Source organism: Cibotium barometz, chromosome 14, assembly GCF_041138505.1.
Source record: "Cibotium barometz isolate CiBa-2024 chromosome 14, ASM4113850v1, whole genome shotgun sequence".
In the NCBI taxonomy this organism is placed as follows: Eukaryota; Viridiplantae; Streptophyta; class Polypodiopsida; order Cyatheales; family Cibotiaceae; genus Cibotium; species Cibotium barometz.
Window position 1 is genome coordinate 21,981,773 of NC_141059.1, and position 27,621 is coordinate 22,009,393.

General features: G+C 39.8%; 2 protein-coding genes across 2 annotated transcripts; one reads left to right on the forward strand and one right to left on the reverse strand.

Moving 5' to 3' along the window:
* Positions 1–709: 709 nt before the first annotated feature.
* Positions 710–26,584, reverse strand: LOC147631803 (uncharacterized). The gene is made up of 2 exons (XM_086807884.1): positions 24,798–26,584; positions 710–1,142 (listed from the first exon to the last, which is right to left on the reverse strand). The coding sequence occupies exons 1-2, from the start codon at positions 26,557–26,559 to the stop codon at positions 1,030–1,032; spliced, it is 1,875 nt and encodes a 624-aa protein (XP_086664010.1). The 5' UTR covers positions 26,560–26,584; the 3' UTR covers positions 710–1,029.
* On the forward strand, positions 8,230–9,207 carry LOC147631804 (uncharacterized). The gene is made up of 2 exons (XM_086807883.1): positions 8,230–8,654; positions 8,883–9,207. The coding sequence occupies exons 1-2, from the start codon at positions 8,359–8,361 to the stop codon at positions 8,908–8,910; spliced, it is 324 nt and encodes a 107-aa protein (XP_086664009.1). The 5' UTR covers positions 8,230–8,358; the 3' UTR covers positions 8,911–9,207.
* Positions 26,585–27,621: the final 1,037 nt, after the last annotated feature.

The window sequence follows — 27,621 nt, forward strand, 5'->3', positions numbered from 1 at the left end:
GGAAATCCCAAAGACAATGTCATTGAGACTCCTCAGGGTGGCTACACCTCAGACACGCACCTCGGACAAACTGCTGGTTGACTGCCAATAGCCAACTATGTGTCAACCACAAACTCTTGTGTGCCAGCAACCAAAGAAAGAGGGTGATCTTTTGAGGCCGAAAACTTTCCTAGAGCCTCTTCCAAAAATCGAAGAGAAACTGTTGTGAGAGGCCCTGTGACTACTAGTGTACTACTGCTGTGTTGCTGGGGTGCCCTCTTGACCTCGGGCATCTAGATCCTGTGGCCTAGCCATGTGGTGTATGTAAAGAACAGGGTACCCAGTGTCTCCTCCCTGTCACGACAAGTCCACTCCCACGGGTCCAATTGGAGGTGCGTGAGGGGTTGACTCTCCCAAATCCATAAGCGCAGATATAAAAGTTTAGGAAAAATTTATATAATGAGTCGAGATAATTATATATATATATAATATATATATATATATATGTTAAAACCTATTATGCAAATTTGTAATGTGTTTGGATTATAGTGCTCAATATACCTCTACTTATGATGATTTATCAATTATATTTAAAGTTATTTTTATCATTTTAATAAAATTTTAAGGTTTGCTATATCTATGAAGACATGCGTTAGAAGATAAATACTAAAATACTTGATCCCCATTCATAAGATATGATTTTTAAAAAAAATTTGGTGAGCAACATACTCTGTGAGGACCCCTCATATCCTCTTCAATGTGAGGGCAAGGTAACTATCAGGTGTCTAGCCGGGGATCGAACCTGGTACCTTCAGGTTACAAGCCATCCCCAATAACCACTAGAACAAGCGCGAGATGTTAAGATATGATTTTTTAAACAAACCCCTGAAAAGATATATTTATGTCCTAAGGAGCTACCAAACTAGTGCTAAGCAATGAGCATAGTGGAAGAATGAGGTGCTAAATATAGTGCTAAAAGTAGTGGAAGAACATTAAATTTTGAATTATTAAGGTACATAAACTTATTCGCAAAGATGTCGCCTTGCTAGCTCAAGAAGAAGGGGCGAGCTTCTCTTTTATCTTCTCGAGCATACCCTTCTTGGAGAATTCATTCTGCTGTTGATCAGCAGGCCGCCCATTACCACCATTTTTATTGTAGGTACCTGCAAGATCTTGAGGTTGAGGATGAGGCAATGCATTAGGAAAAAACGGAGCTCATTTTGGGGCCCTGTAAGAAATTCACTATTTTTCGATTTATTTCTCTCCTAAAAGATCTCAAAAATAATAAAATATGGAAACGTGGCTCAGAACTGTCAGTAAGGACCACTGAACTGTCAGTTCAGAAAAGAATAAGATAATCTTTTGTCTAACTAACACGATTTTGCATTAAATATCTCCTTAATTTTTTTTGTTTCTCGAAGATTTCGCATCTCTTTTGACAACGTGTGCAGGCCTCTCATAAAGAATCCATCACTGAACTTAATGATTGTATGGATACCGCCGCACTTCCACAATTCATGTTACAAAAAGACTATGAGATTGACAAGCCAACTTTGCAACCTCAGAAGCACAAAAATGGTCGATACTAGTGAAGTACAATCTCAGAAGAAGCGATTATATCATCTTCACATCGACTTAGAAGAACAATATGCTCCAGCACAAAAAAGACGAAAGGATACGGTGCTAAATGCTCAACAACGGGAAAATATGAGAAGAGAAGGGCTCCAACATATTGACTTATGGTGTGATGGAAGTATATATCCAAAATGTCTAGTACAAAACTCTACACCTCCATTTGTCAATCCAACCACACTATTGAGGTTTGCGGGCGATGGACAAAATGGACTTCTTGGTTATATTTCAGCACAGTCTGCATTTGCAGAAACATATAAAACAATGTACCTACAAGAAAAGGGAGCCAGGATTCAAGAGATAGCTATTCGTGCAAAATTGGAGCAGCAGTTGCAGAATGAAATTGAGGAGCATTCAAAGAGTAAAAAAGAGTTAACAAGATCAAGAAGGAAGAGAACCATGCTTGGAGACAGACAACGAAGTAGGAAGATTAAAAACATTGCAAATTTGAAGGCTGGAACTGGTGGATGCAAGCGAAGAATTCAGGAAGCAAGGTTAGTTTGCAATTTTTTATTTTTTAAACTCAAAAATACTCTCAAATGACTATATGTATTTTGTCCATTAATGCAAAATAGGATTGGAAGTGTTGAATAATATAGGCATATTGTGTTGTTACTATATTGTTACTATAGGAAATTATTGGAGCCTGCAAAAGAAAATATGGATCCCAACCTTCTTCCAGTTAAACAAATGAAAGGATTGCTTTCTTGTGGTGTAGCAAAAGGTTTGATTGAAGAAAAAAAATACAAAACAATCAAACGCAATGTTGTAGAGGACTTTATATCCAATAATCAAGTTGATGGTACTACAATCCAAGAGGCTCTTGATGTTAGTGGAGTTAGCAGGAAGGGATATAGTTCGATTTTCCATGCGATATCCTCAACTTTGAGAGATCAAAGGATTAAACGAGTTTTACTGCCAAATCCAGCAACAACAGTGTGGAAGATAAGAGGTCATTTGAATGAAAGTATAGATGAGTTCATTGGACCATATATCCATATTGAAGATATATTTCATGGTGCTAAAGGAACCACTGTGTATGACCCTTGGAACAATATATTTGTAGATCTACAACAACTTCAAAGAAGAATGGTCGAGTTTTATGGAATAACATTTGAAGAGTGCAAAGGCATTTTGAAATTTGTTATCAAACTGGATGAGTGTGAGGTTGTAAAGGAAAAGAAAATGGAAAGGATTACTATCACATTGATGAATGGAGCACTTGATACATCATTGAATGAAGCGAGTTCGAAGAATTTATTTTGATTTTCTGTTTCAAGAAAATATATTTTTGATATTTGTAGAATTTATATATCTAAAAATATCTCAATATTGATTTACCACTCTCTATAAATTTTTATCTCACTAGGCAAAATAAGAAAAAATAATATTTTCTTGTATTCAGAAACAAGGAATGATAATGAATTAAAGGCTTAATCATTATTCAAGCTGAGGGTACATATTTCTTAAGCAAACGAACATGGAATACATCATGTAGAAGTTTGTAGGCTAGATCGCCCACTTTCTTTATGATAGCATATGGCCCACAGTATCTGGGGGGGGAGAGAGCTTCTTGTACTTCCCTAAGGATAAGGAACTTCTAAAAATAATTTACTTTTCTTCTTGTGATTTTAAATGCCCAAAAAAATTATAATATTTCACCAAACCCGTCAATTTTGAAGGGCAAGGGTGTCCCATCGAAAATCAAAGGCATTAGTAAAAGGGTTTATATAGTTCTGGTACCTTAGGAAAAGAGGAAAAGGCCAAGACTATTTTTTTATATACGGTCAAGGGCAGCGTGGTTGGAAACGTCAACACGGCAATGCAAAGCAAAAGAAACCCTAACACAAAAAACCAAAAGATATCAATTTAGTGATTTTTTCAATTAAAATAACACCATGTATCACTTTCAGCTTCATCACAATTATGGTCAATGAGAGATTCTGCCTCAGCATCGCACGTTGGTCGCAAGAGGCATGGACATGTTGCCCTGCAAACCACTTATGTTGCCGTCTCTTCGTCGCTGGGTCAGGAAAATATAGATCCTCGAAATGGCGTGCGAGTCTTGCTCGGCTCATTCGAGTTGTGGTGGAAGAGATGAGATGCTCGAAGGCGAACGCAGTCATGTCTTGTGAAAACTGGCTAAGGTCGGGAATACCAGATAAGTATGGAACTTCCATCTATAAAAATAATTTCTTTGATTTCATTAATGAAGCTTATGGAATGACAATACAATATGAAAATGCTTTTTCTGAGTTTTTATTATCAATTTTTGATAAGAGTTTGCTTATCCTTATTAGCTTTCAACAAAGCTCTGATACCAGCTGTGGGATCCCCCCTCCGCGGCACCGGCGGCGGCACAAGCGGCGTCGGCCTCCCCCCGTGCGGGGCGGGGATCCACACTCGGGGCCTCGCCCCGCGGATATCTGGACGAGAGGCTATCCCGGGCGGTTCCTCCGAAACTGGGCCAAGAAAGACTCCCCTCGCCCGGAAGACACGGGCGATTCCGCCTTGGGAAAATCTTCTAACAGGGGAATTACTCTAACGAGTCAAAGTCTTAACTAGCTAAACTAATCTGACCGAACCTAAAGTCACATGGTCAGATCAAGAAGAGACTTGCACTTGGTCCATGGAATCACTACTTTTTTTCTCATTTACGAGGCACAGCTGCCGCTGATCCTTTTCCATAAAACAAGGTCTTCTCAGGATTTAATTTAATTAACGTAACTAATCGTATCTAGTTGTTTCACAAGAATCCTCCGATCCAGCCTAATCTGGCCCATGGGTTAGCCAACCACCCAACCATTAGTTTTTACTCGGGTACCGAGGGAAAGAGTTCCCAAGTCCCCTAGTCGACGATTCATGCAAAAATTAAGATAGGCATACCACGTACACACCCAATATAAAATTGCCATTTATAACAGATTTGGCTGGCTTTAAAATAATCCTTCAATAGAAATCATAATATTACTGATCATCATCTTCCCAAATTCCAAGTCCATTGTATTACAAAATGTGTCCTCTGGACTCTCTGTTGAAGACCAACCAATGAGATCCAGTATCAAAATTTGGTTCCCAAAAATCTTTCTTTTTAGTCCATCCAAAATCTTCCTCGACGTACGCATGGGTGTCCTAGCAACCGCGAGCCCGTGCATCGTATTACAAAATGTGTCCTCTGGACTCTCCGAACCAATGAGATCTAGTATCAAAATTTGGTTCCCAAAAATCTTTCCTCTTAGTCTATCCCAAATCTTCCTTGACGTACGCATGGGTGTCCTAGCAACCGTGAGCCCGTGCATCGCCTAGTCAGAACCCTCTAGGATCCACCTTAGGTGTTCTAGCACTTCACTCGAGGACCGCTTCGTCGGTCCTCTCCCATTGTACCGGAAGCGTACCATTTTAATCGTACTGAGGCTAGTCAAGACCTCGGTAGGCCTTGCTCTGCGAGCGACGTCCCTTGACGATTCCCCGCCAGCTGTTCCAACGAACCTCCTCTTAGTAAAAACATATGCCAAATGCTTCCTCCAGCATTCTCGCTTAAAACAATCCTTTGAATGAAAAACAGAGGTTCCAATAATGCAATTAAAATTCCCAATTTGATATTGGTTCCACAAAACCCTTTTCTCCATAACTCCCAGTTTCATGATGAGGATCCTTGATCTCTCATGAGGGAATCTATCCATCATTTTGTTTGCATGTCCAACTAGATTCTTGGTGAGTTCGGTCAAAGGAAAAACTAGTTTACTTCTGGTAGTCTATTCTTTGTATTTAGGAACTGGAATTGGTCACTAAGTTTCAAATCAAGAGATGGACAAGTAGGTTTACTGTCCGGCTCTGTCGTAATCTAACCAAATTCATTCGGTTTAGATCTAACAAAGATTTCCTTCAGATAAACATCTAGATTTGGGTAAATATCAATTTAGTGATTTTTTCAATTAAAATATCCAAAGATATTCGTTATGCCACATAATTTCTCGACCTTAATTCATTAGGTAGAATTATGGTGGAAATTCATCTTTTGACACTAAGATTTAATTCAAATCCATCTTTTCTTAAATATCATAAAAATTCTTCTTTTAACTAAATACCAATACCTTTTTTTTTAATAAACTTAAAATCCCTCTTTTTCTCATTTAATGAGTGCAATCCAATTATCATGGGAATTCCTCTTTTACCATAAATTAAATCTATCTAAAATTCTTCTCAAAAATTATATAAAAATATCCATTAATTTCATTAAGCTAGAAATCCCACTTTTCTCATTCAAATGATTGGATACCAATTATGGCGGGAATTTCTCTTTCATCATTTAAATTTATCTATGCAAAAAGATAAAATTTAACTAAATTTTCTCTTAAAAATTAAATAAAAATCTCCATTAACTCCTTTAAACTAGAACTTTCACTTTTCTTATTTAAATGATTGAATTTCAATTATGGTGGGAATTCCTCTTTCATCATTTAAATTTATCTATGCAAAGATAAATTTAACTAAATTTTTTCTTTAATTTTTAAATAAAATATCCATTATTGTGGTATTCCAAATTTTTCTCTTTCCTCATTGGAATACATGGATTTCTATTATCATGGGAATTTCTCTTTTATCATAAAAATGAATTACTAAAAATTTCTATTTTTTCTAATTAACTATTTATGTATAAACATAAAAATCAAATTTTTCATGGTAATGATGAGAATTATTTGAATAACCTAGGATGATTAATCCTAGAATATAGTAGGAAGTCCTCTTTTCATATTATGTACGAAAATGATTTATGTGTTAATTTTTCAGAAATTTTGCCATAGCTCCGCTGCTATTACTGAGAATTTTCAATAATTTTGAGAACGTAAAGTTTAAGTAATACTATATGATAGAATAACTATTATTTGGATCAATATCTAATTATAGACTTGATTCCCAAGTTTTTCATAAATTAAGTAGCATAAAAGCATTAAAAAGCCATTTCTTTGGCCTCTAATTTGACAAGCATAGAAATTATTTTTAGATTTGAGAATTGCTCCATGAGAAGTATCATTTGAATATAGAATAGGTTATAGGAATGACCACTCTTTGGGGGAGAGAGAGATATGCTTAAAAATCATTTTAAGCATAAATGGAAACTTTATAAGATTTATCACTAAAATTCATTAGAGAGTTTCAATTGCATTGAAGAGCCATTCAATTGAATGCTTCTCAATCTTGAGAGGGGTTGAGAAGTGAGAAACATTTTGAGATTAAGAAAAAAAGAGCATAAACCACACTTTACCTCTTAATTTGCTTGATTCTTTAGTCTATAGAGAGGCCCCCAACCAATCAATTGGTTTGGTATGTTGATGAAGACTCCAAGGAAGGTTGAAGAGAGAGAGAGAAGCTCCAATCTCTTCAATTTGTAGAGGATTATTAGAGAATAATAGAAAATATACTTATTTTAGAGTAATACCGACATAGTTTACTTCTTCACAGATGAGAATACCAAAGAATGAGGGTCTATTTATAGGTGAGGGAGGCCACTAACTGAGTTCAACTAAGTTCTAGAAATTTTCAGCTTCAGTTTGGCTGAATTTGGCTGAATTTGAACAAGATTTGGACCAGTTTGGCTCTCTTTGACCCAGGTGAGACTCGAGAGGAGAGCTAGAAATATCTTATTATTTTTGAGTTTAAAACTCCTCCACACATGTGAATTAGGCGCCTCCTTGAAGGCTCCCCCCTTTCCTTACCAAGGTGTAAAAAATTAATGATTACTCCAAGATATATCATTTTTTTAGTAAGATTTCCTAATTTTTAACTAATAAATCTTGTACTCAGTCAACTCTTCATCTTATGTGGGCATTTACTCATTTTTGGGTATTTTCTTTTATTCATTGGATTTATCTCATCCCAACACTTGGATTAATCTTATTGGTCCATAGGAATCTTAATTGGACCATAATCCAAAATTTTTAGAAAATCTTGACCCTTAGGCTGAGGTCTTCCAAATCATTTTTAATTAATTTCAATTGCACCTTGGAAAATTTATTTTGATTTTCTGTTTCAAGGAAATATATTTTTGATATTTGTAGAATTTATATATCTAAAAATATCTCAATATTGATTTACCACTCTCTATAAATTTTTATCTCACTAGGCAAAATAAGAAAAAATAATATTTTCTTGTATTCAGAAACAAGGAATGATAATGAATTAAAGGCTTAATCATTATTCAAGCTGAGGGTACATATTTCTTAAGCAAACGAACATGGAATACATCATGTAGAAGTTTGTAGGCTAGATCGCCCACTTTCTTTATGATAGCATATGGCCAACAGTATCTGGGGGGGAGAGAGCTTCTTGTACTTCCCTAAGGATAAGGAACTTCTTAAAAAAATTACTTTTCTTCTTGTGATTTTAAATGCCCAAAAAAATTATAATATTTCACCAAACCCGTCAATTTTGAAGGGCAAGGGTGCCCCATCGAAAATCAAAGGCATTAGTAAAAGGGTACCTATATTTATATAGTTCTGGTACCTTAGGAAAAGAGGAAAAGGCCAAGACTTTTTTTTTATATACGGTCAAGGGCAGCGTGGTTGGAAACGTCAACACGGCAATGCAAAGCAAAAGAAACCCTAACACAAAAAACCAAAAAAGGTCGAGTTCAAGAGTTTGCAGTGAACAAATGCCTAATCCTTTCTTCAGAGCTTAATCAAGCAAGCATATAAGCATACAATTTATCGTTTTCGCAAAGGAGAGCACAGCTTTGGGTTAGCAAATATGAAATTCAAGAGCCGCTTTTATGCCGGTGCTTCTGTTCTTCTTCTTCTTCTGTTTGAGTGGATTAGCTGTGGCAGAAGCGAGGATTTGAGTGCATATAGCAATGGTCATTTTCGTGCTAGGAAATTATTGATGAGTGCAGCACCGGCTAAGCTGCTTTCGCTTGGATTTAAAGTGCTGTTTGCAGCGGTCTCCCTTATTGTTCTGTTTCTTTTAGCCTGTTTCGGGCTATGCTGTTGCTTGCAAAGACTTGGAGATGGTGATTCCGAGCAGGAAACTGCAATACAAAGGAACAAGTGAGCTCTCTCTCTCTCTCTCTCACACACACACACACACCCCCCCCTCTGTGTGTGTGTCTGTCTGTCTCTCTCACACACACCCCCCTCGATGAGTTTGATTAAGCTTTAGCCTTAATTTGATACAAACTTTCAAGTTTTGGGATGAAAGTTTTAATTCAGTATGAAAAAGTTCAAGAAAAACGATGGTGTTTTTATCTCTCATGATGACTTTTTGTGGAATCACAGAGAAACTTCTGTTGCAAATCCTACATGATACAAATCAAAGCTATATCACACAAGCGTATAATTCTCTTCAATAGCATCATGGCATAGTTTATGATTTTTTTATCTTATCATTTTGGAGTTTGGGAGGACATTCCATTATGCCATGTACCATTGTACAAGGCTACCTCATGTTATTCTTACAATACCACTCAAGCCTTGGTATCACTCTCTATAGAAACATTCTGTTCTTGTGGCAGCTGTTGTATTATTCACAACACTAACCATTGTTGCTATACATACCTTTGTATTTCCTATTTTGTAATGCAATTTTCTTGTTGGTTTTGCACTTTTGGTTGTACCATGTAGTACATGTTATGTGGGTTGTCTCCACTTTAGAGTTGTGCCATTGTTGGGAGTGATATTTTAGCCAACAAGGGCATTGCTATCTACTGTTTGAAAGCAAAGCAAGGTGCTCATGGTTGCTCCCATGGTTTGTAGTACCCCTCTTGGAAGCTATTCCCAGCTTCCTTTTATGAGGTTATCTTCCAAAGTAGAGACCACTTATTTCAATGTGCTAGTACTTGTTGTAGAGGTTATCTTCCAAGTAGAGACCATTGATTTCAATGTGCTCATACTTGTATGGTGTAAGAAATATTGGTGGGGTTTCTAAGGCTATGTCTAAATGCTCCAAAATCTTGTGTCCAAGGTTCCCAAATAGTTGGGACTCACTAATGCAACCACACTCTCAAACAAGCCTTGCACCTAGCTTTATCTAGAATTGTATGAGATGCTATAATGCGTGAGATGCCATAATGCAAACTTCATCAAGTTTCTATAGATCCTCTGGCCATTTACCAATTTATACATGTGTTTCTTGTCTCTCTTATTTTTCCATTGTCGTGCTAGAACCATAACTCAAGCATCATGACTAGTTCTAAACCATAAGTTAGCTTATATGGATTTTGGCCTATTCTAATCCTCGCTTATGTATGCAAAGTCCAAAATGCCAAATGTGGTTGTGCTCGTAGCGGGATCTTCTAGCTTCTAACGGAGTATATGAATGTATATGATGAAACTTGTAAGTACTGGAAATGGACAACATGTCTAGCCATGCATGATGATATCATTTCAGGTTATCAGGCATGCTACAAATAACTGGGGAGTTTTTGGTGCATCTTATTTTTTTTCAAATAGCAAGATATCTTAAACTTTATCTCCTCCTCCTTCAGAGGCACTCTTGTTATTCAATTCCATGTTTAGCTATCTGGGAATTCCATGTATCTAAAACTTTAGCACTCTTATACCATGTACACATTTTGTTCACTCCACAACTAGCAAGCTATATTATTAACCTTATTTGAAGTCATTTACAATTCTTTTAGTTATTTTTTAATATTGACAATGAAGAATGAAAACTATGCATACCCTTTTTCCCATTATGTTGGTTGTTTCCTCAAAAATAATTATTTTTATGGGGTGCATTTGCATGATCTTTGTTCAATGCTAACAATTCCAAGTTTTTAGTTTACTTTTATTTATTTTTGTTAAAGACATGAAGTGAACTTATTATCTTATTGTTTAGCTTTATACATAAGGATTTTATAGTATACTAAATTATTTTTGTAAGTTTGTGAGAAATATTTTCAAAACATGATAAAAATGTTTCCATCATATGCTTTTTTTAAGTTTTACTTAATCAATATCTTTAGTATAATAAAAGGTTTAGATACAAGGTTTTACAACATATGTGTTCCCATCATATTGGTTTTGGTAGTATAAATACTTGTTATGTATCTTTTTTTTCATTAGAATTGTTGCATTTTTAAATTGACATGTTAGTAAAAAATCGATTCTTTTATCTCAGCCTCATGCTTTTGTTGAGAAGGGACAAGAGTCTAAAGTATGCAGGTTTAAAAAAGCTTTATATGGTCTTTAGCAAGCTCCCAGAGCATGGTATGAGAAGATAAGCGCATACTCGGTTACAAATGGTTTTTACAAGAGTCCAACGTAGAGTACTCTCTATGTAAAGAGGAGTAAAGTTTTTTTTTGTCATCGTTTTATATGTTGATGACATGGAGAAGATTTTAGCTTTCAAAGCTGAATTACATGCATCATTTGAGATGGCAGATTTGGGGTCATTGCATTATTATTTAGCTATATACTATATGCAACATGAGGATGGTATTGTAATGTTGCAGTCAAAGTACGTACAAAGGCTTACATGGTTTGGCCTTGAAGACTGTAATCCTATTGTTACACCAATAGAGATAGGTGCTAGGATGGTATTGTGATGTTGCAGTCAAAGTACGTATAGAGGCTACTTACATGGTTTGGCCGTGAAGATTGTAAGCCTATTGTTACACAAATAGAGATAGACGCTAGGATTAGTCTTCAAGATGATGCAGGTGAACCATTTGATGCATCACTTTATCATCAAGCTATTGGGTGCCTCATCTATTTATGTAATACAAGGCCAAACATTTGATACATCATTTTATTGGGTACCTCATCTATCTATGTAATACGGTTTGGACTTAAAGATTGTTATCCTATTTCTACACTAGTAGACATGTGCTAGGATTAGTCTCCAAGATGAAGGTGAACCACTTGATGTATCACTTTATCAGTAAGCTATTGGTGGGTGCCTCATCTATCAATATAATATGTGGCTAGACATTTAGTTTGGGGTCTCCTAATTGTGAGGAAGTTTATGCATAGTCCTAGAAGTAAGCATTGGCAGGCTGCCAAGCGAGTATTGAGATACTTATAGGGCACTCAGTCCCTTGGCCTATTCTGTGCTAAGGGAGGTGATATTCACCACATACTTTCAGTGATTTTGATTGGGTTAAATTTCATGATATGTGAGAGTCCACTAGTGTGGATTTTGCTTTCACCTTGGTGATTCATGTATATCATGGATCTGAACAACAAGAAGCAACCAACAATGGCCTCTTCAAGCTGTGAAGCTAAGTATATGGTAGTTTTTACAATGGAGTGTGTATGATTGAGACACCTTTTAGATCTTGGTGTTGGACAGTAGTCCCCACCTCCATCTTCACATTGATGCCAAAGTGCATTAGCAAGGAACCTAGTGTTTTATGCTCACACAAAGTACATTTGAGGTGCATTATCATTATGTCATTGCAGGAGAGTATATCTTGGCTTATGTCTCTACACATGACAATGTAACAGATATGCTTATGAAGGCTGAAGCTTTTCACAAAAATTTGAGCTTATTGCCATTTAGGGATTGATCATCCACATGATCCCTGTACACATTCACGTCATCACTACATGGGGGATTTGTAGCCATTTATATGGTAGTGATGTGTGGACGTAGGCTAATAATGGACCGGGATAATTTTTTCCTCTTTAGTTTTTTTCCCCAAGTGTACATACACACTCTGGATTAGAGTACTTATACCATAATGATGTCTCCATGGCTTAGAGTATTGGATAACATAATGATATCTCCATCACTCCAATCATGAACTATACACATGTCATCAATGTCTCCATCACTCCAATCATGAACTATACACCTGTCATCAATGTCTCCATCACTCCAATCATGAACTATACACCTGTCATCAATGAATCTAACCACTAGGCCTATCCTCCTAGCAATGGAAAAGACCGACAATAAGCTCTCTTAAATGCTTTGACATAAATAAGACTTCTGAGAGAGTGATTTTTCTAGTATTTGCAGCATTGAGAACAACCTTATCAACTCCTTTTACTAGATACGAGGAGTTATTTGCACATGTGACTATGCCTCCTTTATTAGGAGAAAACTCAAGTGAGGAAAATATATCATGCTGAGAAGTAATGTCAGCTCTATTATCAAAGTACCAAACATGTTGATCTATCACTGACATGCATATATCATGGACATAAGGATTATAAAGCAGTCCACAATGAATGCCCCAATCATCTTGTGTCCTTCTTTTCAACACTTGGTGTTGATGCATCAGGCACATCCATGCTTGACTCTTTCTTCTTCTCCTTCTTCAGCCTTTTTTTCATTTATTGATATGATGGCCTGGCTTCCTGACAATAGTTGCACTTACCTTTCTTCTTAGGATTATCATCACCTTCTTAGCATCCTTCTAGAAGAAGACTTGGTTGATTTTGCCTTTGGCTTATAGCTTCCCTAAGAAAAGGCTTTGCCTTTTTGACTAGTAGCAATAAATGCCTGATCTAAGCCGAAGTGTAGGTGCGAAACCCTGGTATGAATTTGATAGAGTTGTGAGAATAGTAGACACCAAAGATTATCTGAATAGGCCTCATCAATACATGCTAGTTGCTCCCTGAGATCTTTAATCCTTGTGAGGAGCTCATTTATTAAGTCTCTCTCATTCATATCTAATTACTTACGCAAGTAGGCTACTTGTGTCTTGTTATACACTTTTAAAGCAGAGCAAGCACATGCTTCAAAAGTTTACATGAGCAAATATAAGGACGAATAATGCTCCTTTTCACTAAAAGTGCCACTAGTGCATGTGCTTGTGTATCCTTGCCATTCCACCTAGCTTGTTTTGTTGTGGGAGGTATGGAGGTAGATGCCAAAGTTACATTAGAACTCATATTACCATCCAAATTACATGTACTATGCTATTGTGGTGGCAAGATAAGGCGTGTCTCAATGCCAATAACAACATTCCAAAGGCCTTTGGCGATGACACATCATAGAGTACCACAATGGTGCTCTTGTCAAGCTTATCCTTAGTAGAAAGCATCCCAAATGCATTACTGTGCATGTTCAGCCTGTAAATGACTAATCTCTAACACAAAATACAAATATCCCAACTACTTGCAAGTACTATCAATGCCCACTCAATGCAACCGATATAGCTACGAGTAGATCATTGATGACAAAGGAAACCTGCTAACTATATGAAAAATTACAAAATGCAGAGTATGGAAATGATACTTAGTAGGAATGTAGAAATCGATGATAATATTATGATGACGTTGAAGCTATTAAAGATGATATCGAAGATGTGATGTTATTGAAGATAACGAACCGCTCTGTCTGTATACCAAATGCTACATGCTACTATGTAGAAGAAACCCATAATCAAACAAAAGAGTTTTGAATTGACACTCCCTTCTGGGTACATATTTCTTAAGCAAACTGACATGTAATACATCATGTACCTTGAGATGGGGAGGCAGAAAAAACGCTTGTGAAAACCTTACAGCATCTGAACATGTATCTGAAACGTGCCCCTTACCTATGAATTTTTCATGAATAAAATGACCCCTTTTTCTTTTTTATGAACTTAAGGGCTTTTTTCAAAATTGATTAAAAAACCCCTTCTATAAATGTATTTCTATAAATTTACCTTAAAATTTTGAATTAAAAAACCCCTTCATTTGAACTCATGTGGTATACTTACATATTTTTAGGTAAACCCCCAGAGGAAACACCTTGAAATATGTAAAAATTTGTACCAGTGTAGCTAACAACACACTACATCTTCTCCACTTAGAACGATAGCTTAGTCTGAGATAATCCAAAGAGAAAGTAAAGGAGAAGATGACAAGGGGTGAGGGTAGAGAGAACCTGCTTTGATATCAGTTGTTGGAGTGAAGATCAAATTAGTTAAGTACAAGTGAAGTGACATGATAAGGTCACTTACACACACTGGTGTGTACATACGCTCGGGGAAAAAAACCTCCTAAAGAGGGAAAAAGTATCTCGGCTTGTTTTATTAGCCTACATATATACATCACAACCATATAAATTTTACAAGGTTGCCTTAGAATAGTTCCAATAAAAATGGGATCTTCACATCATAAAGGCATTTTGTTCAAAGCTAATGAAGAACAAAAAAGAAAAATACTTTTTTTAAGAAATAAAATTTAAAAACTTTATTTCATGACATTTGAGCAAGCTTTCTATAAGACAAATTACACTACAAGTTATGCATCTAAATTTACTTGTATACTTTGAAAAAGACGAGCACAGTGTGTTTCTTTTGTCAAACGTTTGATCCTCTTGTAGGATTTAATTGTGAGGTGGAAATCAATGTTATATCTTAAGAATATATTAGTCTTTCTTCAATGTTATATAGGAAGACCAAGGTAGGAAAAAAGTTTTTTTCCACCCAAGCAAAGTTTAGGTGATATTCAAAAGTGCTTGTGATTCACTCAAAATTAAGGTATAAAAAAATGTATCAAAATTAAGGTGATACTCAAAAGTGATTGTGGTTTGACATTAAAAAGTAGACAAAAAGACAAATATAACTAGATTGTATAGTTTTTGTCCCTCAAGAATGAAGACCATGTCAAATTTTTGTTGAAATTTTGAAATACATTACAAACGGGATATTTAAATTGCAGTAAGGTGAAATACATAACAAGCGGGATATTTAGAATACTAGTTTTAAACGAAGCCCCATCACTGAGTCATATAGACGCTATGGGTAAGAAATGTCATGAAGTAGAGGATAGTCTAGGCGTGTGAACATAAGTATGAAGTCAAGGATAGCCTAGGCATGTGAACACATATGTATTTTGGTAAAGGAAGCCGAATAGCTGATATGGGTCATGAACATAAGCTGGATGAGTATGAAGTCAAGGATAGTCTAGGCGTGTGAACATAAGTATGAAGCGAAGGATAGTCTAGGCATGTGAACACATATGTATTTGGTAAACAATGCCGAATAGCTGATATGGGTCATGCACATAAGCTAGATGTTCCTTAGGATAAAGACCATAGGCATAGGCTAGATACATGAAAGGGATTCATTTACACCATAATGTTCACGGGGGAAACGGTCTCGAGGTCGGCAGCGAAGAGAATGATGCCAAAGACGCACTGACACGTGCTAGCCTGCCATAGCTGAGGGTGGGAACGAATGCACTCCCGGCACGCTGTCAGCAGGTTGGCCACCATCGCAAGGAAAACCTCAATGCAAAACAAGCCCCCGAGAACGCACGTGAAGATGGCGGGGAGGTGCTGCTGCCATGTGGGAGCGTTGAGGAGGGCCAGAGCTGCGAAGGGGTAAGCGAAGCCAGCAGAGGCAAGAGAGAGCAGGACGCAGAAGACGAGGACGATGAATTGCGAGAAAGAGGCTGCCATTCTTGGCCCATCGTTAGCCTCATCCGGATCAGAAGCTTTAGCCGTATAAGGGCCTTTCCTCCCGCAGCTCGAGGAAGCCATGAGGCTCGTCAGAGTGCTGCTGGTGAAGAGTAGCAGGCCCCCCACTGAAGCCAAGAAGGAGACGCTGTTGAAGATTATGAAAAGGTGCTGCCATACGCAGGGTTTTGCGTGTTCTGCGGCTTGTTGAAAGGCCCTCGGAAGCCTGAGAATGGCGGTGTATGAGATACCAAGGAGAATGCAGAGGACTACGCTAGTGGAGCTCATGGTCTTGAGAAGGTTTCTGTGCAGAGCCTCGTCGTCACCAACACGTGCCATGGTTTCACGCTTAGGTAGAGGAATGAAAGGGGTGTGAGAGGCCTGTGTGTCTTCTGCAGAGCCGGAGGCCAGTTGTTATTAGACCATGAATTTAGGACCTTCGCGGAAAAAATCCCTCACCCGTAAAAGTTTTCTTTAATGGGGCCCTCCTTGGGTCGGCGGACAAGTCCTTTACGATATTTTATTTTCCACGGTCAAGATTACAAGAAGGGATAAGAAAACCCCCTTGCCTTGAAAGTAACAAGCTGATTTCTTTAATGGGTTCCTCCTTGGGTCGGCGGACAAGTCCTTTACTATATTTTATTTTTCACGGTCAAGATTACAAGAAGGGATAAGAATACCCCCTTGCCTTGAAAGTAACAAGCTGATTTAGGAAATCTATTTAATCTATTCTACCCCCTCTATTCACTCTATGCCATAACGAGCCCCATTAATTAATTAATGGGATAAGGTTAATTAATTTAATTAATTAACCTTTGCGTACGCTTGCTGGCTTCTATTGGCTATTGAAGTAGAGGGTTTCTCCTTATTTTTGCCATCTCTTCAAAAAAATTTATAGAGATGGTCTTCTTTGTCACCTATGTAAAATCATTAAAAGCATATGTCCATTGTTTGAGATTTGCTTTGGAGTTGCAAATAGACCTTGTGATAGAGCAAGATTATACCCCTCCAACAATAGGTGATAGGTTTCTAGATATCGTTGGTATGTTTGGTTGCAAACCATCCATCCTCTATGAACCATTGTAAACTATTTCTTCATGAGTTCTTGTTATAGAGTTAAGATATCACCACATAATAGCTCAAGGGAATTCTCTTCATTTTCATCTACTACTAGGATTGCACTAACAGTCAACACCATTGGATGGAGAGGCAACTGGAGTATACTTTTGGGGTCCTCAAATTCTAGGATTCCACTTGAAGACAAAGGTGAGTATATGGTGTGGTGTGATTAATTGGTCATGCAATGTGGTGTGGTGACAGTGATTTAGTATAGTCAATACTATGTTGTAAAGGAGAGGGGGGGGTTAGTACGAAATTAGAAAGAGTAAAAAAATGGAAAGGGTGACCTTGGAGAGCATGGCAACTCTCCTATGCTTGGTGATTGACTCATGAGCTTGTCAAATTTCTATAGTACCACATTTGTTGGTGGTGTTGCCTTTGCTAGTTGCTAACACGCAAGCTCTTGATCTCTGCATCTCTGTAAGCTAAAACCTTATATTGGGCTTCATGTGTTTGAACTACAAGATTCTCGGTGTGTTCATCATGTTTGAACTTAGCTCAAACCTTCTCATATGCTCTTTTTGGTTTCATTCCCCTCTCCATTGTATCCTTTTGAAGTTGCCTTAAGGTTGGACTCAAGAGTTCTTTTTTTTGTCAATAGCCTGAAGTTGTCTCTTGAGAGAACTATGTTGGTGATACATCTACTGAAGCTCTTGTTCTTTGGCTACCAAGGCTTCATTAGCTTGGTTGATTTGTTGTTTTGCTAGGTGTGCCTTTGTTGTTGTTGGATGTGCCTCCTCATGAGCTTTCTTTGACTTGTGACTATTAGAAAGGGATTCTTCTAACTGCCTTTCTGTGGCTCAATGGATAGTTGCTTTTATGCCTTGTGATCATGGCTTGTGTGGCATTTAGCATTTGCTACGACACGGTAAAATCCAATGGTTTCTAGAAAAATCCATTTAGCATTTGCTACGACACGGTAAAATCCAATGGTTTCTAGAAAAATCCAAAGAATCCACCGCTAGCTCATAAGCTTCACTTATCATGTTATTGTCTTAAGTCTCTTTGATGAATGTGTAAGCCATCCTTGGTCACCAATGTTGGTCACCATTGTAATTGTCTTAAGTCTCTTTGATGAATGTGTAAGCCATCCTTAAATTTGGTTATCACGAATGTAACTATCTTAAGTCTCTTTGATGAGTGTGTAAGCCATCCTTAAATGGTCACACAAAGGTTTATGTTTGTGTCAAGCTGGTCTCACCCATCTCCGGTGTTGTTAGGCCCTCCTTTGCTTTATCTAGAGTGATCTTTGGCAATTGTACACACTCGGGTATCCATCTTAAAGATGAGATGTTATGGCCACTTTGTGAAGTGGTGGTATGTGTTGTACTTGACTCTAATTGTTATGGTGGCACATGACTTTGCGATTGTCCTTTTCCTTGTGGCAGTGGTTGTGGTGTGGATCTTCTTAATGAGGCTTGTGGATTTCCATCACATCTAGCTCATCATTGTAACATTCCTCCTCTTCATGTGTGTTGATGGGGCAATGGTTATGGGTGATTTTGGACTTAAGGTCTAGTTCCAATGGTAGTTGTGAGGCTTATTCTCTTTATTTTACCCTTTGAACTCTCCCCAAAGAATAGATTACTATGGTAATTATTGTGTTGTTTGTTCTAAAATCATCCTAAGCTTGCTGCACGACTTCTTTAGTTGTGAGCTCTCACTCTGGTGTTGGCTTCTCTTTCCTTAATCCATAGTATATCACCAAGTTGGTGAGCACCTAGGGGTTCCACCTAAAAGTTTTACACTTCCGATTGGTGTATCTTGCATGCGGTTTGGATATGCCATTTGGATAGCACTGTAATAATAGTCTACCTAATTTCGTGGAACTCCCTTACTAATCATGTTCCATGTATGGGTTGCATGGGTTGTCACTAATTGACTAGCCTTATCGTAGTAATGAGATGCAATGCCCTTGTTGGGATCTTGTACTCTGGCTTGAGGTCATCAAATACTATGCCTTTCTTATTTCTATGTTAAACCTATCGTGAAAATGTAGAAAATCCACTATCAAACTTACTGTGCCTTCGGGAAATCCCAAAGACAATGTCATTGAGACTCCTCAGGGTGGCCGCACCTCGGACAAACTGCTGGTTGACTGCCAATAGCCAACTATGTGCCAACCACAAACTCTTGTGTGCCAGCAACCAAAGAAAGAGGGTGATCTTTTGAGGCCGAAAACTTTCCTAGGGCCTCTTCCAAAAATCGAAGAGAAACTGTTGTGAGAGGCCCTGTGACTACTAGTGTACTACTGCTGTGTTGCTAGGGTCCTCGAGCATCTGGGTCCTGTGGCCTCTAGCCATGTGGGGTATGTAAAGAACGGGGTAGCGAGTGTCTCCTCCCTGTCAGTAGGATCACGACAAGTCTATCAACAAGCTGAGGCTAGACAAGGAAATCGACAATCTGGATGCTGCTGACATGGACACAACAGTCACATCAGCCACTGAAAAGTGCCTCATCCCACCAACTGGAAACCCCAACGACATGGAGATAAGCAAAGAACTCAAGAGAGGCAGAGCACACTTGGGCTCCACCCCTCAGTCAATCTCGAAAGGAGGTCCCCACAAACCCCCAAATAAAAGATAATGAAAGCTGCAAGCTTCAACGTCAAAGGTCTCTCAGACTCTAAGAAAGCACAGCTAGTAAAACAATGGATCAAAACAAAAGGACATCTGGACTTCATCTCCTTAGTGGAGATTAAGACGACAGGAGAGGAACTGAACAGAAGGCTTCACAGCATCTCCCCCGATCACTTTTGGGTACACTCACTTCATCCTCATGGAGCCGGGGGCCTGGCAGTATGCATCCATTATGATAGCATCCAGGATCTTAAAGACTTTCAAATAGACATTAACAACCAGTGGATAGTATTCCACATGAACAACTTCTCCTTTGTAGGTGTGTATGCCCACGGCCCTCAGAAACTGAGAACCATGACCTGGAAATCTTTGCTAAGACTAAGAGCACCATTGCTGATAATGGGAGACTACAACATGGTAGAAACCCTCAAAGACAGATTCAAATCCAAAGGTTTAGCCCTAGCTGGAACAGAGAAACAAGCTTGAGAAAAGGTAAAACATAAGTTCAATCTGCAAGATCTGGGTCAAGAAGGAAGTTTTTCATGGCAGAACTACTCCTCAGGCGACCTTGTTAGAAAAGCCAGGTTGGACAGAGCATACGCAAGTGGTGAAATCTTTTCCAAATTCAACAGATGCGAATGTGTTATAGACATAACCACATGCATCTCAGACCATTACCCTGTCATTACTACAATGGACAACCAGGAGCACAGACACAAAGCTTGCTGGTTTCACACAGATTCAGCCCTTTTTAAACTGCCATTAGTTCAAGAAGAAGTCAAACTCATCTGGGAATCCTTCTTCACCAATAACCTCTCTCCGGCCAAAGCTTGGAATCTCGTCGTCAAGTCTACCCAAAACCTTCTCAGGCAGGTCAGAAAAGAGGTTTCAGCCCAAAGATGCAGCAGACTCAAAAAGCTCCAAGTGCAACTGCAACAGCAAGAGGCCTCTGGCAACCCAGCCAATACCAACCAGATCAGAGCCAGGATCAAAAGAGAAGAAGAAATAGCTCTGCAACACACTAAGCTATTTACCAGGGAATGGTGGACAGGAAAAGCAGACAGACCAAGCCAAGAAATGTTTAAAACTCTCAAGGTCAAACAAAGGCAAGAGCATATCCCCCTGCTAATAAATAAGGAAGGAACCCTCGCTTTGAACCAAGCTGAGAACAGAAAGCTGATCACTGAATACTACAGCAACATCTTCCAGGAAGAAGGACCCCCCTCCCCAACCAAGGCAGCCGCTCGGGGGGGTCACTTGTATAAATATGTAAGTATCACGTGGGTTCAACAGAAGGACATTTTAAATATTTAGAACTTACAGAAATATATTTATAGAGGGGATTTATTTATTATATTTTAAAAAAAAAATTACAGATTTGAATAGGAAAGGATACATTATATTCACTAAAAAATTCACAGATAAGGGATTTTTTAAATAGGCCTTGAACGCACGTGATATAGAGGATTTACATATAGTGACCCCCCCGAGGGCAGCCGCAATGGAAGCAATAAAACAAGTCAGACCTACAACAGTCCCAGCCAACATAGCTGCTACTCTAGAGCAAGACATCACTCAGGAGGAAATCAAAGAGGTCATCTATTCCCTCAAACCTAACAAGAGCCCAGGTGAGGATGGTCTCCCTGCCGAGTTTTTTCAATCCTTTTGTGAGGTACTAATAGGCCCCATCCTCAAAGTATGGCATGAATCACTGAAATATGGAGCACTGCCAACACAAATCAATGAAGGTCTCATCAAGTTGATCCATAAAAAAGGCCCCAAGGAGATCATGGGAAACTGGAGACCTCTCACTATGCTTAACAGTGTTTACAAAATTTTAGCCAAAGTGCTAGCCATTAGACTGAGTAAACACATGAAACACTGGATTTCAAGGGAACAAAAAGGATTCATCAAAGGTCGTTACATCCTGGACTCCATAATCGCCCTTTGGGAAGGTTTCGACTATACAGAAAAATCCAGCCAAGATTTCCTTTTTATCAAGATCGACTTTGAGAAAGCATACGACAGAATCCAGTGGGACTACATCCTTCAATCCCTAAGAGATATGGGTCTGGGACCTCAGTTCTCCCATATGGTTCAGACACTTTTTGGGAATGCCAAAGCCAAAATTATTCTCAATGGAGAGCTAACAGACCCATTCCCTCTTGAAAAAAGCATTAGACAAGGGTGCCCTCTAGCCCCCCTCCTCTATGCTATAGCTGCAGATGGGCTCAATTGGCTGATAAAGGACAAGATAAACAAAGGAGAATTAGTGGGCATCAAACTTCCTAACGGAGAGCAAATGTGCACACAGATGTTCGCGGATGACACCAACAGCCTCATAGCAAACGAAGAGGAGAATATCAAGGTACTCTGGAGCTGTCTCCAAACCTACTGTGAGGCCTCAGGATCCAAAGTCAATCACAATAAAACAGGTATCAAAACTCTCATTGTACCCCCCCCCCCTCGTGGCTCATGGAAACAGGATGTCACAGCATCCAAGATGGGGAAATTTTTAGGCTTCTTGGAATCCCCATGGGATTCAGGGTGTCAATGAAGCAAAGATGGCAGTGGGTAATGGAAAAAATAGAAAGTAAGCTGCTGAGATGGAAAAGGAAGCAACTGTCTCTAGCAGGTAGAATTATGGTCATCAACCACTTCATCATCCCCGCTACGATATACTTCCTTAGTTGTTGGAGGCCTCCTGAAGCTGATCTCAATGAATTCACCAAGCTATGCAGAAACTACCTTTGGGGAGGTGACCCATGGATCAGTAGCAGACCTAAAGTTAAATGGGATATCTGCACGGTCCCCAAAGCCAAGGGAGGACTGGGGATTATAGACATTCGTCAGCTTGCTGACAGATTGGCTGCTAAATGGATAATCAGAGCTTTGGAGAATCCAACTGAAGACTGGGCCCAGCTCTTGGTCAAAGACCTCCCCAGATTTACAATCACCGGACACAATAAATGGCTAAATCTTCCCATTACCACCATAGTAGCATCCAAACACCCCATTACTCCTAAAGGGAGTCATCTGGTTACTTCAATCTGAAAGCCTGGTTCAGATCTAAAGGTTTACTGTCCATCAATCTCAATGACAAGAAATCAAAAGGTTTAATAGCCGCCGACTCCTGCTGGTGGTCTATTCTTCCTCATCCGCTACTAGAACCAGAAGAAGAGAAAATAGCCCTTAATCTGCACTAGAACCAGAAGAAGAGAAAATAGCCCTTAATCTGCACAGAAAAGGACTCGCAACTTGGACAGATATCTTTAACCCCTACACCGGTACTTGGCCCACAAGAGCAGAGCTGGTAGCCAAATACGACTGCAGAACCCTAGAACTAGACCTAATACAAAGCAGAACAATCCAATGGAATACCCAGGAAATCTGGAGAATCAGTAGACCCCCCAACTTCAACATCCTGGCCCTTCACTGGTTAAAGAATAAACCCCTCCTACCCATTCCTTTTCTTGAAAAGTCCCCCCTATTCAGGTTACTCTGAACCGCAGATGGAACATAGCCTGGGACAGGAAAAGATGGTACAGCTGCCTCAAGGAGTTGTGGAGTCCACACATAGAACCCAAGAAATCTTGTCTCGCATGGTTGATTGCATACAGAGCCATCTGGACCCAGTGCAAGGCAGCCAAGTTCAACATTGCCACAGACCAATGTTCTAGATGTGGCCTTCCTGAGGATGATCTACACATTTTTATACACTGCAATCACATCTCAGATTCCTACAAAGAGTTGCATGCAGTTATTCTAAGATGGGGGAAAGATGTAAACTGGAAGAATACAATTCTAGGAGAAAACATAGGATGCTCTACATCTCTTTGGAATGCAATAAGGTGCGAGTACCTATGGCATGCATGGCTGCAGAGGTTAGCTGTCACTTTTGATAACCCTGAAATTAAGGGCCCTCCTCTAGCTGTTTGCTTAACCACAACATGCATCAGATACTGGAACAACCAAACACAAGCCCTTTTCAAGCTAGAGAAGAGGCTGTTGAATAAATTACAAAAGAGGAAATCAGATTACACATTGGAACTACTTGAAAAAACCAGAGACAAGATCCTCCTAATCCTCTCAAAAGACAGAGCATTAATAGAAGCAATCAGAAGGATGCAGTAAACAAACCTAACTCTCCCCCTCACAGGAGAAGAGGTGATACATCAGACATGCAGGCATTAAGATTCAACCAAGAGAAGCTAAAAAAGGCAGCTAGGGCAAAGTGACCTGTCGGCTACATAGAGACACCGTTGGCCTGTCCACCAGGAATTCTGGAGAGGCTCACGCATCTCGGCAAATCATCTCAGGATAGTCCTCAACCGCATGGCCACCGATCTGCCATAGTCATCGAAAGCAGAGCCCCAAATCAAGAAGAGTCCTGTACCAGCCTCAGCTACCTCTTCTGTGCACCTGCAAAGAAGGGAAAAGATTCAGAGCAGAGGAATCCTGAATTATCTTAACTGTCCCCGAGAGAGGAAGGCGTCCTGGTGTTCCAAGATGAAAGTTTAAGGGCTCCTACCAAAGGATCGAAATCAATCAGCCAAAAAGGGTGAGGAAACTACATGCCCCCCAGAGTTAGTCCCCTTCTTCTGCCAGGGGGCTCCGCCACCTGGACTCAAGATCAAGAAAGAAAAGAAGCAGCTCAGAAGGACTGCCGTCCAGAGGCCTGTCGAGGGAGCCTGCAAAACAGATAAAAGTACCAGCACCATCCTCCCCCCGTTTGGAGAAGCGTGGTCCGAGCCAGAACTGCCCGTGCTGGAAGAGACAAAGGAGGAAGTGCCAATCAGCAAGATGAAACTCCCGTGCAAGCCTCACCCGGCGACCAGAGTGAGAGAAGGAGCCGGCGGATAGGCAGACCAGAGAAAGAAGGGAGTTCGATCCTCAGTGGAAGAAGGAGGAGAGGTGAGAGGAAACTCGTCGCCTTGCTAGCTCAAGAAGAAGGGGCGAGCTTCTCTTTTATCTTCTCGAGCATACCCTTCTTGGAGAATACACTCTGCTGTTGATCAGCAGGCCGCCCATTACCACCATTTTTTTTGTAGGTACCTGCAAGATCTTGAGGTTGATCATGTGGCAATGCGGTGCACCTCACATAATTATCGTTCCGGAAAGGACCAGTAGCAACCTGATTAGCTTCCTTACCATAATTATGGCCATAATCTTCACTTGGATTATCGTAATTAACTGGAGGAGCAGTCACAGCACGATCATCGACAGACTGTGTGTTGACGCAGGGAACAAGCTTCTCCAACACTTTGCTACTGTTGCTGTTTTCCTTGTGATCATTATAATCACCTTGCTTTGGCATATCTGCTTGCTCCAAAGAATGCTCATCAGTGGGCTTCATTGTTCTCTCCTGCTGCCCTAGAGGCTCTCTTAACTCTCTGTCTATGGCTTCATTGTGCTTTGGCTCATACCCTTGTGCACCATAGCCGGCCTTCACATACTCATCCTTACAATCAAACTGAGTGTAGGGTGACTCTCCAATGGCAGCACCTTGCCCATTTTGATTAGAGCCAGCCTCCAAGCTTACATTTTGCTTAATTAGCCCACTAACCTTTCTTTGATCATCAGAGCCAAATCCTAAGCCTGCATCTTGCTCAATCGGTGCACCAATCTGGTTTGTAAACTGCTCTCCTGAGCTATCTTTGAGGTGTAGAGCAGTTGAGGAGTCCTCCCCTCTTAATATCTCATGACCCACTAATCCACCTTGATTAGCTTTAAATCCTGTTTTCTCACCATATCCTTCATCCTCACCTTGATTATCACCATCCGAGCCATCATCCACTTGCTTGGGTGAACTTATGATCTCTGCGGATTGCTCTTCTAGCTCAGCTTTCCCATCATCCGAACCCGAGTCTTTCACATCATCCACACCTACCTCACTTTGCCTAGGCACACTAATCCCATCTCCTAACCCAGCTTTATCATCGCCTAGATCCACCCCAGCACCATGATCATCTTCGTTAAGCTCATGATTAAATGACATTTGATCACCATTTAGATCATCAAAACCTCCGTTATCTTCCTGCTTACCTTCATGGAGGTTACCACTAGCATCCTCTACTGGCTTTTCATTAGTATTACCTTCATGCTTTCCTAAGACCTCTTCAGCATCATAAATCACATTCTGTGGCTCACCAGAGTACATATTGTAACCCTCCGCTTTGATCTTAGCCTTGCCATCATCACCTTGGAAGCTGACACAACCATGAATATCATCAAGGCACTGCTTTTGATCATCACTTTCATGTGAAGATTCAATCTCAGAGCTGAATTGAGCTGATGCACAAGTAGCCTTTATATCAGATTCAATCTCCTTCTCAGCCTTAGAATCATCACCGTTAAGCTGGCTTATATCACCCTCAGACAAATCTACATAGTCCCCTTTCAATGAATTAACATCAATGATGCCTCCATTAGAGTGATTTTCTAGTTCTTTTGCCATGTATTCAGCACCATCTCTCTCTGCGTTTCCCTCCCCAAGCCCTACATCTTCACCATTGCTCTCATCTACAGAATCCTCAATGCCAAGAGAAGTATAACCTTCACCTTCTGGCGTGCCATTTTGCAGGTCTTCACCAGAGTTAAGAGAGAAACCATGGCTAATCTCCGGGTTAAGCTGCTGATCAGTAATTAATACATCATCAGGAGCACTTATCTTCCGATCCACCAGTAATGGCGCATCACTGCTTCTCTGTGGTGAAGAGGAGCTGCTTTTTTTATCATCTTCATTGGGAAGCACACCATAGTCCTCCCCTTGGATCTTAGTCATGCCATCCTCATTGGAAACCTTATTACTATAAATTGGTGATGGATATCGATCATTCCACTCCTGGCAACCACCACCAACATCGGCTACCTGCCGGCGACCTTCTTGCTCTCCGTAGTACAATTGGGCCATAATGAAGGCTAAATTAGGCACTTACTAATGCAGATCACGGTAAGAAGAGATAGCTAGTATGACCTTAATCACTCAAAATTATGTGATTACAGCGAAGGTTGCGGGGAAATTTAATAGATGAGGTTGAGGTAGAGGCTGGTAAACACGTAGCGCGAGTGATCTTCGCAACTTGGCACCCCTTCACTCAAGCAGCTGGCGCATAGTCTTCATGCTCTCGTGGCAATATATATATATATATATAATGTAGCACAACAACTAGGTACCAAATTATCTATACAAAAATACAGGATACCTACATCATTTTAAATCTACCCTCTAGGTGTAGTTTTAGAGGACCTTTATATAACCCCCGCCCCCCCCCCCCCCCCCCCCCCAAAAAAAAAGAGCAAAAAGCTACAGCCTTAGACAAAAATGGAAGATAGGAGTTGAGGACAACGAAACTTCATCTATGGGTAGTTTTAATTGCAAGTGGAGACTGCATGGAGAGCCATTCAGTTCGAGACAGAGGAAGGGGGAAGTAACAATTGAGGAGGAGGCTGAAGTGGACATGATTCCTGGCCCAATGAGTAAAATTAGTGAAGTGAGAGGGTGTACTTGGAATGTCAAGGGGCTGAGTGACAGAAGAAAGAATGCAGCATTTTGGGGATTAGTTAAGGAATGGAGACTCTCAATGGTGGCTGTATAAGAACATAACATGTTTGGGGTGAAGTGCTTGATGAAGGATGAATACAGGAACTAGACGATTACGTATGGGGGGCTAAAGTAGGATTTAGTGGGGTCATGACCATTGTTAAGAAGGGGCTAAAACCTAGTATTATAGAAAACCACCCAAATGGCAGAATTTTGGTGATAGAAATTCAGGCTAAGAGGGAGAGGGTGTGGGCAATTAATGTGTATGGTGCCCATAACCATAAAGTAAGAGGGGAAATGTGGGAATGGATTACAATGTTGGATGCTCAATTTCCATGCATTTTAATGGGAGATTTTAATATGGTGGAGAAGCATGTGGATAGATGTGGAGGGAGTACTGTGCTAATGGGGTAGGAGAAGAAGAAGCGGGAA

Bases quoted from the DNA above. Each gene is read 5' to 3' on its own strand.
- LOC147631803 (XM_086807884.1), bottom strand. From the start codon at position 26,559: ATGGCCCAATTGTACTACGGAGAGCAAGAAGGTCGCCGGCAGGTAGCC. The intron at 1,143-24,797 runs GTAAGGAAGCTA...AAGATCTTGCAG, and splicing joins AGATTATGGCCATAATTATG to GTACCTACAATAAAAATGGT.
- LOC147631804 (XM_086807883.1), top strand. From the start codon at position 8,359: ATGAAATTCAAGAGCCGCTTTTATGCCGGTGCTTCTGTTCTTCTTCTT. The intron at 8,655-8,882 runs GTGAGCTCTCTC...GTGGAATCACAG, and splicing joins ACTGCAATACAAAGGAACAA to AGAAACTTCTGTTGCAAATC.